This window comes from Corvus brachyrhynchos, unplaced genomic scaffold (genome assembly GCF_000691975.1).
Source record: "Corvus brachyrhynchos isolate BGI_N302 unplaced genomic scaffold, ASM69197v1 scaffold32, whole genome shotgun sequence".
In the NCBI taxonomy this organism is placed as follows: Eukaryota; Metazoa; Chordata; class Aves; order Passeriformes; family Corvidae; genus Corvus; species Corvus brachyrhynchos.
Window position 1 is genome coordinate 13,604,409 of NW_008237919.1, and position 11,744 is coordinate 13,616,152.

The window sequence follows — 11,744 nt, forward strand, 5'->3', positions numbered from 1 at the left end:
CTGCTGAAGCACAGATTTCCTAATTCTGTTTGTTCCTTGAGTAATTCTGAAATTGAAGCAACGTCCTGCAACATAATTATAACTAAGCTGATATGACTAAGCAATACTATTGGAAAATCAGCTGAGCAGCAGATTTCTGTTTTGTCAAAACTACAGTTTTTATTATTGGTGCAGGTTTTAAGAAAGCTGTTTGCAGCATCTCTTCAGATAAGACCTACAATCACAGAATGGCTTGGCAGCCAACCAAGATGGAGAACACTCAAAGGAAAGACAGAAGTATACTTGGAGTGTTGCTTCTTGCTGATGTGCATGGCAGATGCCTGTTTCATGCTTCACCCTTTGACTGCCAGCTATGATGTCAGATAGAGTTGTACCTTATTAAGCAATTGCACTTCACTTCCTGTTAGTTTGACACTTTCAAGTGCTTCCACACCCAGAGGCCAACCTCTGAAAAACTGCTTGCTGGTATCATCTCCACCTAAGAGATTTCTCTTTGTAAAACTTAAAAAAAAACCACTGGAGAGTTATGAAAATCACATTTTACTTTGCTGCATTGTTCTTACTGGATTTCTTCACTTGCTTTCATGCTGATCTGCAATATCCCTTACCTGACATAGAAGATGCAAAGTTCATTGAAGATTGTGTGAGAGCTCACAACACATTTCGATCCAAAGTGAATCCACCAGCCAGCAACATGTTTCGTATGGTAAGGTGGTGTTTGTGATCTGTTTGAAATTATTATAGATTGGGCTGCTGATTTAGCCCATCTTATTCTTCATTTGCATTGTGCTATTCTTTCCATTTCAGTTAATGATTTCTGTAACATATGTTGGTTCTTTTTAAGAAATAGAAAAGACATCAATTTTCACAGTATTGTTCAGTTTTAATAATTTGAAGCAAATTTCTTTTTTAGCACAAGATTTAGCTACTCTCAACTTCAGTCAGAGCAAAGGGCTGTATTGTAAAAAGTAGTGTTCAGTTCTCAGTGCGTCATCTACCTCTTTCTAAGAGCGATAGTAATCTGTTTTATACCAGGTCAGGTTTCATACAAGGAAGCTGTTTGGTTTTTAAAAAGTTCCTGAGCAGGCAATCTGCACAACAGGATTTGTTGAAAATCTGTCATCTCCTGTTGTTTCTTCTAATCTAGAACATGTGTTGAATAAAGGGAGTTTTCAGGACATCCATTTAGATACCTGATCTTCATTTGCTGCAGCAGGGTTTGAAGAGCAGGGATAGTAATACCTAGGCTGAAAAGCAGAGCTTCCTACAAATACAGTGGATATCAGAACAGGCTATGGGTAGGTCACACGTTGTTCAGTGGAATACATAAGGAAAAATGTGTACAGCTAGCTGAGGGAGGTAACCCCAGTCAGTGCATGTCACTTCTCTGAGCCCTCCAGCAGTACTGCATAGATGGAAAGGAAGTTAAATGCATAACCACATGCAGAGTAGGAATCATTTCTACAAATGGAAGCTCACAGTAAATGGGTAAGATTCAGAGTACCAGTGACTTCAATTTCTTGCCATTTTAAAAACAATGTTTAATTTAAAAAGCTAGTGTACAAGAGCAAACTTACCTGCTCAGACCAAAGACCCAGCAATTCTGGAATAACAGCAGGACAAATATATTTAAGCCTCTTGAATCAAAGGTGTTGCGTGGTACTTACAAGCTCTTAATGGATTTTTTGGATTTTTTTTCAGCCTTGATGTTATTTAAGTTTTTATCAGTTCTAGCATCGTATGGCAAAGAGCTGCACAGCCTAACCACAGGTTGTGTGAAGCTATTTCCTTGTGTTTGATTTGGGCCTGTTAATGCCTAGCTTCATTTAACAGTGTCTGGTCTTTGTATTGGAAGAAGCAAGTTATGGCTGCTTATTTACCTACTTCACACAAGATGTCCAGATGTCTCTGACTGAAGCTGCAGAGCACTCTCTTGTTATATGAAAGCCCTCCAAACATGAAGATTATCATCCTACTCCAGGTTCTCTCTGGCCTTTCTAGTTCTAGTGTACCTTTCTTGAGGTGGGGTGCTGTGCTGCACACAGCATTTAACAGCACTTCTGCAGAAGTATGATTATATATGTGATTTTATTCTCCATTCCTTTGCAAAGAGTTTTTAATACTTTATTTGCTATTTGGTCTATTACTTTCAAGTGGTAATAGCCATCTCCAAAGCTGTTGTTATGAACACAAACTCAATTTTTTCTCACATCCCTTAACTTGCATTTCCCTGTACTGAACTTTTCCTCTCAGTGCAAAATCTGCAAGTCTGCCAGACTGGTTTGCCAAATTATCACTTGTGCCTCTTTGGATAGGAGTGTTTCCTTCTCAGCCCAGCAGAGATGAGTCTTTTATTTGCTTAGTCCATCTGCTGAGAGAGAAAAGAGGCAGAAGGAGCTGAGGAAGGGAGCAGCTATAACTCTCCCCTCTGTCCTGGCCAGCAGAACAGAATTCCTGTCAGGTCTGATAATAATTGCAAAGTGCAAATCCCGGGACAGCCAACATCTCCTAGGCACAAAGTTCTCCAAGCCCCTCTATAGCTGGGAGTTTCACAGTTACCCCCCTCAGTGTGGCAGATTAAAGACTGCACTCCAGCTCTAAATATATTAACAAGTCAGATACAACAGGACAATGGATAGATCCTGCATGTCCTGCAATAGGTAAGGGAGAAAGAAGACAAAAATTTGCTATGGGAGTAGAACTGTCAAGTGAGAGAAAGAAACTGAATGCAGGGATGAGAAGCAGAAAAGGGGAAAAGAACTCTTTAACAAGTTTCTGTTTAAAAATGCTTGAATTCAGCTAAGTCACTGCAGTGCCGGTTATAGTATGTTTTCATCCTTTTTTACAGTCCTGGGACGCTGCTTTAGCTAAGACTGCCAAAGCGTGGGCAAAGAAGTGCACGTTTAACCACAATACCTACCTTGAAACACCAGGGAAAATGCACCCCACCTTTGCACTTGTTGGAGAAAACATCTGGACTGGCACAGCCCACATATTCTCTGTGGATGCAGCACTCAGGGCCTGGTTTAATGAAGTCAGCAGCTATGATTTCAGCACCAATACATGTACTGACAAGTGTGGTCACTACACTCAGGTGAGTCTTACATGCCCAGTTCTTTATAGTCCTATATATACATATATATAATCTAATTTCACTGAAAATCTGAGTACAGGCTTGGAACACATTGCTTTGGAACAGGAATTACAGCAGAGCTTTGCACCCCCCAGCTTATTGTTGCATGAGATTGGAAGCAAATATTACAAGCCCCAGTGATGTCAAGTTCTACTTCCAGTAATGGTGGAGAGGGATTATCCCCTGGCAATTTCACATTTACAGGGGCGCCAGATAATAAGTGCAAAAATGGCTATCAAGCCATCATTTATCCCAGCTGCCCTGCAGATTGTTTAAGTTGCTCCTGTGTCAGCTGATTTAAATTTCCCTGAGATACTTTCCTTCTCCGTCCTCCCTTAATGCTGTTGCTTTGGCAGTATTTGAACAGTGCATCACGTACTTCCCTTTGTCTTGCAGGTCGTTTGGGCAGAGAGTTTCAAAGTTGGCTGCGCAGTTCACTTCTGCAGTACAGTTGAAAATTTTCCAGGACTGTTCAAAGCAGCACACTTTGTTTGTAACTATGGGCCAGCGTAAGTTAATTATGGCACTTGGAGGTTTTTTTATTTTTTAACTATCCCAACTGATCCGGTATCAGATGCCAAAATGACAGGTGCAGTTGTAACAAATTTCAGAATAAGCTACATCCTCGTGTCACTTGTCCAAGGGAAACTTCCCCTGGCCATTGGGAACAGAACCTACTGGACATAGCTGGGACTGGAGAAAATCCCATTTTAAAAAAACAGGACAGCAGATCATAGCTGAGACCATATAATGCAGATGGTAGAAGAAAATCTGTTTTGACTTCAGTCTGTGCAGGAAAAGTGGAAAGGGTGTAATCTTCCCGCTTCAAAAAGATTACATCTTTCTATGTCCCTACCCGAATTTCAAGCAAGACATTGTAATTTAAGAAATAAAAGGAAGACAGTCCTCTAGTTTATCTGGTACCTTGTAGTATTTCGACTTATTTTTTACAGGTTTGTTTTTTATAATCCAGGTGGGTAATGAGGGACTAGACGCAGATTTTTATATGCTTACAATAATACAGTATTGCCTGTGAAGTCTCATTAATTTCCAGTGGTGAGAGTCAACTGTTCCCCATGCCAGTGAGAGCTTTAATCTGATCTAAAAGGAATTTCAAACAATTTCAATGACCAGTTTTTTGGGGATTCCCTCCCCTTGATAGCTTTTCAATGACAGCTAACAAAACACTGTTCATGTTTTGCAGGGGGAATTACCCAAGAAAACCATATAAAGAAGGACAGCCATGCAGTAGATGCAGTAATGAGAAGTGTGTAGACAAGCTCTGTGGTAAGACCAAAGTGGTCAACTAAGAAAACTGCATAGAAATAAAAGTGGCATAATTAGCAATAGAAATACGATGAGTCAATTTGCACTAAGTGCATAGTGGGTCTGTAGCACACTACACAGCAACAGTACCAAACTCTGGGAGGAATAGTGTAAGAAGGAAATAATTGAAATACTTTGCTGCTGAAGGCTCTCAGAAGTAGAAGCCAGAGTTTCTGATGCAGGGAAGTATCAGTTAGACTACTTTCTCTCTTTTATCTGGTCAGGAAGTTAAATCCAAAATTTTAGTCCCAGCAAATATTCAGTCTAATTCTTCTCTCCCAGCAGAAATAGGAAATTTATCTTTTGCTTTCTTGCTTGTTTAGCATGTCTTAACACATTTTCCACACAACCATATTTCTGTACCAAAAAGCACAGTTATTTCTAACTTCCACAATTTTCTGAAAACCAGCTTGCTTGTAAATCTCTTCCCTACTACACTCAGTGTTATCAGAGTGCTCATGAACATAATTAAATGAACAGTTATAACAGAGCTCAAAAGGCTCAGGGGATGAGGGGATTTAAATCAAATCTGGAGGAGCAATTAATAAAGGACTGGTAACCCCTTTGGAGCAGGCCTGTGGCAGCTGTGGGATGTCTGGCCAGTGCTGGGAGCTGCTGTGGGGCTGAGCTGGCACAGCCCACTCCCAAACCCTGCAAAGATGCAACAGTGAAAGGAGCTGGTTGGAGTGAAATCCTCTCTGGGGTGGAGGTGTTCCCTGCAAACATGCTGCCTGAGCCTGGGAGAGAAGTGGGTGATGGCGAAGGGGCTCAGCCTGCTCCCTGCTCCCACCTTCCCACTAATGAGCCGGAGTGAGTCTGTGCTGGGTCCGTCTCCCTCGGTGTCAGGGTGTGGGCACAGCAGGGAAACACACAGCCTGTACCCCATCACTCTGAGTCTGCTCCAAACAGCAGTTTGCAGGGGTTGGACCTTTTTGTCTACTCACCTAGTCCCAAACTGGGCAACGTTTTAAATAAACAGAGATTAAAGGACATGCAGCAATGTGTTCAATCAAATATGAATTTTATACAGAGGTTTAATGGGGATGGTCTTTACTATCCAGGCTCTAGACAGCCTCAGCTGTAGAAATGATTGAGCATTTGGTACTCTTATTTCCTTCTGTAATATCCTGGCTGACTCATCTTAAAGTCTCAGACTGATGCATCACAGGAAAACTAGAAATATCTCAAAGACTAGGGGGAGGGACAGGAGGAACAGAGTATTTAAAAGGTAAGTGCTAGATCCTACCACTGGCTTTTACCATTTTCTCTTATAGGGCAAATGAGGAACTTCAATAGGATGCACATAGGCAGTCCTGCAAATGTGTCAAAACTTTTAGTAAAGGTGTACTTCCATGATAAATTAGTAATTATATTTGTCTGTCTGTAACTACTTAGATTTGGTATGTGTAACAATTTAAATTAAATTCCATGTTTTGTTGTTACTTTTTATTCCCTCATCCCCCATGACACAAATTCTTCCTGATACAGCCGTTTTTTTCTGCTTTTCTTTCAATTCAATAAAATACATGAACTCCACAGCAGTTGGGAGCCTGCTCTTGCTGTCCTGCTTCCCCCTTGCAGGATGTTTTAGGCATTAACTGGCATCATCAGTGCAAGCAGCCAGGCACCAGCAAAGGCTTACCTCTTCACATTAAGAACCACCACTGAATGGTACTCACATTTCTTTCCTCTTCCAAAAAAAAATTCCGATCTCTTTGCAGAAAATACAGAACGTGAGAAGCTGATAAGTAAGTATCAAATTGTTTTTAATGGCTTTCCTGTAAGTATGGCTAAGACTGATAGATCTTAACACCTGTTTCTTTACTGACTTTTAGGTAATGCCAACTGGTATCCAGACTGGGATACACAGCCCCAGCCACCGCGGCCCCGGCCCCCCCGGCCTGCCGTGCCATCATACGTCCCACCTGCTGAGCATCCACGTCCCTCTTGTGACCAATACTGCCTTAGTGTTTTAATTTTAAGGCCACTGTTTCTCGTACTGAGTGCTAGTGCTGTACTTTTAGTACAACAGCAATTTCCACACAGATTTTTTTATGAGTAATGGTCAGTTAAGACACTGATTGTGATCCTACTGCTGTATTACTCTCACATAATTGGCACACATTTAAAAAAACACTTGGTCATTTCTCATTATCCCTGCAGTTTTTATCCAGCATAGGAAAGGTTGCTTCTTCACTCAATGCAAAATACAAGTGGCTGTGCATAGAGGTAGTATAATTTATTGGCAGTAGCTGCAACGTGCTCTTATGTCTGCACGAGCCTCCTAGCTCTAGGGCTAGGTTGCTAGAGGGACCACTGAGAATAGATATTACTCCATGTGCTAACAATCCTCCTGGAAACCTGGGGCATCATGAAGACATGTCCGAGGTGGCACACTGTACCCAAAAGAAGCAGTAATTCATCTTCATTAACCTTCAGTTATCCTGGACACAGTTTTCCCCAGATAATGGAGATTTAACTGTATATATTACTTTTTATGAACAGGAGTAAAGCTTATCCTTGGTTACATTTAACCTGTATGTGTCAGTGTCCATTACTCTATTGTCAGTTGTACTATTCAGTTCTCTCAGAGTTAATCCTTGTTCTCCATAAGTAGAAGAATACCAGGGAAAGTTGATAGAGTAAGGATTAAGGGGGAATGTCAAGGGGGAAAGCTTAATTTTAGGATGTGAGATGGTGAAAAAATCTAAAATGCAGAGTAGATGACAGCCATCCTGAGCTTTCAGGCAGCAGGAAACAGAGACAGAAGATGAAATGGGCCCGGGACAGATCCTGGTTTAGAAATCTCAGCCTCATTTAGAAAGTCCAAACCTCTGATGGATTTAGTTTGTTTCAAGAGACATTTAGCTCTCAACCTGACCCCTATTGTTCCAATACATGTTTGTGAGTAAGGGGAATAAGCCCATCTTTCAAGCCAGAAGATACTGGCTGGTATTAGCAATGCATAACTGTGCTATCAATATTTAAAGCTGGTTTTCCTCCTTTATCTTTGTTCTAATGTTTTAAGAACACAGTGACTCAAATTCTGAGCCACATTGCAGCATGTCATCCCACAGAATAAAAATGAGCCCCAACCGAGGTTCTTGTTAATAGATCCCTTGGGGTGGATTAGAGTGAAATGACACTGAATGACTCGCATATGCATAAATAAATAAATAAATAAATAAAACGGCTTTATTTTAGAACAATTTGGTTGTAGTGGAAAGGAAGAAAATATATAAGGAAAAGAGGAAAGACAACAGCCTTAACAGCATCTAGTTTCATCAAAAGAAGAAAATTGATCCAAAACCTTTCTGCAAAACGTAGTAATTGCTATGAGTAGGATTACGGGGCTAAACAAATAGTAATGAAGAAGCCTAAAGGACAGGAGAGACACTTGTCCACCACAATTAAAGAAAGAAGAAAAAAAGAGAGAGAGAAGGCTGCTACAGCTCTAATGTGAACTTGTAGCTTCATTTCCTTATTCTCATAGCAGTGTTCTTGGAATATGACTCGTTTCCTGTGACTAACGTTGTATTCAATTACCATGGCTAAGTTAAGTCCAGCTCACAAGTCTTCCATGCAAAACGCTGCTGGTGGAGCTAAAACCACTTCGTACAGCTGAAACACTCTGCTTTTAAAGCTGGAAGACTAGATGTTGAGAAGCATGACCGTAAGGAAAGGGCTAATGACATTTGCAGTGTATGCCTTAAGCAAGTGCTCGGTGACGGAACTGGCTGCAGAAAACATCTCTCTAGCCTGTGCACAAACCGCAGAAATGAACTCGCTTTCAGCTCTGGCCCTGCGGGGGCAGGACCGACACCGATACTCTTCCGTGCGACGTTCCGCTGCGGTGTGTTGTACAGCAAGTGGGTAACAGCACAAGCAGACGCAGCGAGGTCTCTAACAGGACACTCCCTTCTGGGGGTGCCCGCCCCGCACGACCCCAGAGCAGCCCCGGCCGCCCCCGTTCCCCTCGGGCGTGCGCAGTCCCGGCCCGTGCCCGGCCCGCCTCGCCTGCGGTGAGGGCCAGGCCCCGCCCAGCCGCCCCCATGTAATGAGGAGCTCTATAAAGGCACCCGGAGCGGCGGCTGTGGGTGTTCTCCGGGATGCCCTCAGGTCCGCGGTGCTGACTTTGTGCTTGCAGCATCTCTCTTCTTCTCCCTTTCTCAATGACAACCAGGTTTTCCACTTGTGTGCTGGCTTTACTACTCTTTTGTTATTCCTCTGATTCCTATGAACCATCGACATTACCTGATCCTCGGGATCCAAAATTTATTGAGGAATGTGTGCAAACCCATAACAGATTCCGGTCTGGAGTGGATCCGCCAGCCAGCAACATGCTCTACATGGTAAGGGAGTCTTCATGACTTATATACAAATGTGTAGCATTGCGATGGTGTTTACGATTCTTAAAAACTGTTTTTGTGATCAAATGCAAAAAAAACCAAAAAAACCCCACAAAAACCTGGGGTCATAAGACCAGCCGCTTTTTAAAGCAGAGAAGAAGGCTCTAATTATCAGGTGGCTTTATGCCATTGGATATGTGTACAGTTTTGCCCTGACTGAAGTTCCTCAGTCGAAGCCCAAGATTTCAGCCCTCAGCCGAGCACTGTCGGTGTGCTGTGTGCGAAGCCGCCTCGTTGCGAGGCACCGCACGCAGCTCGGCAGCCGGAGGTGCGCTTTTATGTGCGCATCTGAGCACAACTTTCATGCTCGAGTCAGGGCAGAGCCTGTTGCCAAACAGCGCTGGAGAGCTTTCTCTGAGCGTTCTCTGCAAGGCTCTCATCGACTGAGCCAGCAGAGCAGCAGTTCTGAGGGGCTGGGCCTGCAGGGGAAGCCAAAAAGCACCCAGTGCAGCAGGATCGAGTGCTGGGGACATCTTGTCCCCCACTGCTCTGCCCCTCACCTGCTCCCCGGGCACCTCAGGAGCAGTATCTGCAGCTACCACGCAAAACACAGTTTGTCTTTCGAGTGAACCACAACCATTTTCCTGAGCTCTTTTTGCCCTGCTTTCTTGGTATCTCACATGATCACCACCAGAAGATGACAGAGCCACAGCTGTAATTAGCAACACCCCAACTGAAGTTCGGGAAAAAAAAGTTCATTTTCCAATTCTGGTTGTCAAACACTAAAAGATAAGTGCCCCATTCTGAGTAACTGAGCAGTAATCAAACTTGAATTGCAAACATGACAGGAAACTATTTAGTTTCTCTTCCAGATGAATCTTTTACTTCAGCTGTTCTCAGCTGTACATCCTGACCTTCAGTACATGGACTCTTCATTTTCTATGTTGCTTTACAGGCCCTAAACAAATGAAATATTGTTAGGATGTGTTAAAAGTGCAATATTCATATTTTTAAATTGTGCCTAATTTCTCCTTTTGAAAAAGAACTGAAATCTGAAAAAAAAAAAGGCAGCATAAGAAAGAGACAAATAAATTGCATCTAAAACAGAAACTAAATCATGCTAAGTTTCTTTCAAAACACTGCAAAACCCCTAGTCTTAAATATGACCTCTCCCAGAAACTATTTAATGTGGAGAAAGCAGTACAATACATGATAAAATCTATTACAAAAGTAAAAACACTGGATTTAAAAACAATATTTTGAGTGGCCTTTGGCACTTAAAAAAGGCAGAAAAGAAGATGGTGCATTTATTTCACAGGGAACTTCTTTTTTGCTGGAGGTAACTGTCCACCTAGGTATGTAAAAATTAAGATTGAATTCAGGGCATTCCCATCTTTCAGAAAAGTAGTTTTTAAAAAGAAATGCAAAATGGAAACGCCTTTAATTGCAATTAATAAAGTTCAACCGTAGATATTTTTAATACATGTATTATAAAATGAGAATGTTGATCTAAAAGTTTTTTACCTGACAAATGTGAGCCTTTTCTCATCCACCCAAAGCACTGCTTAGTTCTGTTCTAAGGCTCCTCAAAAACAGCAGTCTCACCAGTTTCATCAGGGCTTCACAACAGTCTCTTTTGAATTAGTGCTGCTTTCCATTACTTTTCACATACTATACATTCAATTTTTCCTCCTTTAATCAGCAAGCAACTTGATATAAAATGAAAACTGAGAAGTAGTTCACGAGGGAAAAAAACCCATGAGTATTGTTTCCTTAAACAGCAGTGATATCTATATGCAAATCTCCCAGTCCTGTGCATTTTCTTCCCATGCCATTTAGTCCAATCTTTCTGTTTAAGTGCAGTATTTTAAGCAAATAAGGAGTGTAACTGCAGTTAAAACTAAAGACCACTGTGAACATTTCTGTACACTGCTTTTCATCTGTCAGCCAGTTTAAGCATTCACACAAAATGGAAAGTATATTTAAACTTACTAATGCAACTTTAAACTTAGTATTATGCATACCTTTATCGAACTTTAAACTTACTGCTACTGTAGGATGAAGGAGAAGAGATTCATGGACTTGTAAAAAGCAGAATGTGGAAAAAAAGAGACCATGAAGCACTAAGGTGCATCCCCCACTGTCATACATCTTTCATCATGGTCATCTCAGAGCATTGCCGAGATGCAAAATGAAGCTTCTGTCTTAACTGGCAGAGTTATCTTCCAGGACTGGAAGATAAGTTCTGTACAACGCCAGATTTTATCCATTGTCCTTAAAAGTATCTAAGGAAATACCAACTGCTCACTTGAAATAAGACTTCCTGCCCCAAATTTAATACTTGATATACTGAGTTCCTATCAAAATTATTTATGTCCTAGTTTTGTGGGTGTATTTGGTTTGCATGGACAGATTTTGGAAGCGGAGGGGGGATACAGGAGTGGCTTCTGTGAGAAGCGGCCAGAAGCTTCCCGCATGTCCCACAGAGCCATTACCCTGCTGCTGGTGAAGGCCAAGTGCCTCAGCCACAGTGGTAGCGCCTCTGGGATAATACATTCAAGAAGCAGAAAGGTTGTGTACAAACAATTGCAGCCAGAGGAGAGTGAGAACATGTGAAAGGAACAACTCTGCAGACACCAAGGGCAGGGCAGAAAGGGCAGGAGGAAATGCTCCAGGCACCAGAGCAGAGCTTCCCCTGCAGCCCGTGGTGCAGCCCGTGGTGAGGCAGGATGTGACCCTCCAGTCTGTGGAGGTCCATGGGGGAACAGAGATCCAGCTGCAGCCTGTGGAGGACCCCACACTGGAGCAGGTGGAGGCCTGAAAGGGGCTGTGATCCTGTGGGAAGCCCAGGCTGGAGCAGGGTCCTGGCAGGACCTGTGGCCCCACGGAGAGAGGAGCTCACACTGAGCAGGTTTGCTGGCAGGACCTGGGACCCC

At 42.5% G+C, this 11,744-nt stretch overlaps 2 protein-coding genes across 2 annotated transcripts in view; both read left to right on the forward strand.

The window, feature by feature from the left end:
• The first annotated feature begins 6 nt into the window (after positions 1-6).
• On the forward strand, positions 7-6,977 carry LOC103614827 (glioma pathogenesis-related protein 1). Its single transcript, XM_008632818.2, has 6 exons — positions 7-706; positions 2,849-3,094; positions 3,530-3,642; positions 4,338-4,420; positions 6,181-6,207; positions 6,295-6,977. The coding sequence occupies exons 1-6, from the start codon at positions 527-529 to the stop codon at positions 6,519-6,521; spliced, it is 876 nt and encodes a 291-aa protein (XP_008631040.1). The 5' UTR covers positions 7-526; the 3' UTR covers positions 6,522-6,977.
• Positions 6,978-8,493: 1,516 nt separating this feature from the next.
• The window catches only part of LOC103614828 (glioma pathogenesis-related protein 1), a 10,909-nt gene continuing 7,658 nt past the window's right edge, over positions 8,494-11,744 (forward strand). Inside the window, exon 1 of the mRNA XM_008632819.2 lies at positions 8,494-8,811. Within this exon, the coding sequence (XP_008631041.1) occupies positions 8,632-8,811 (180 nt within the window). The 5' untranslated portion in view covers positions 8,494-8,631. The remainder of the gene's footprint in view (positions 8,812-11,744) is intronic.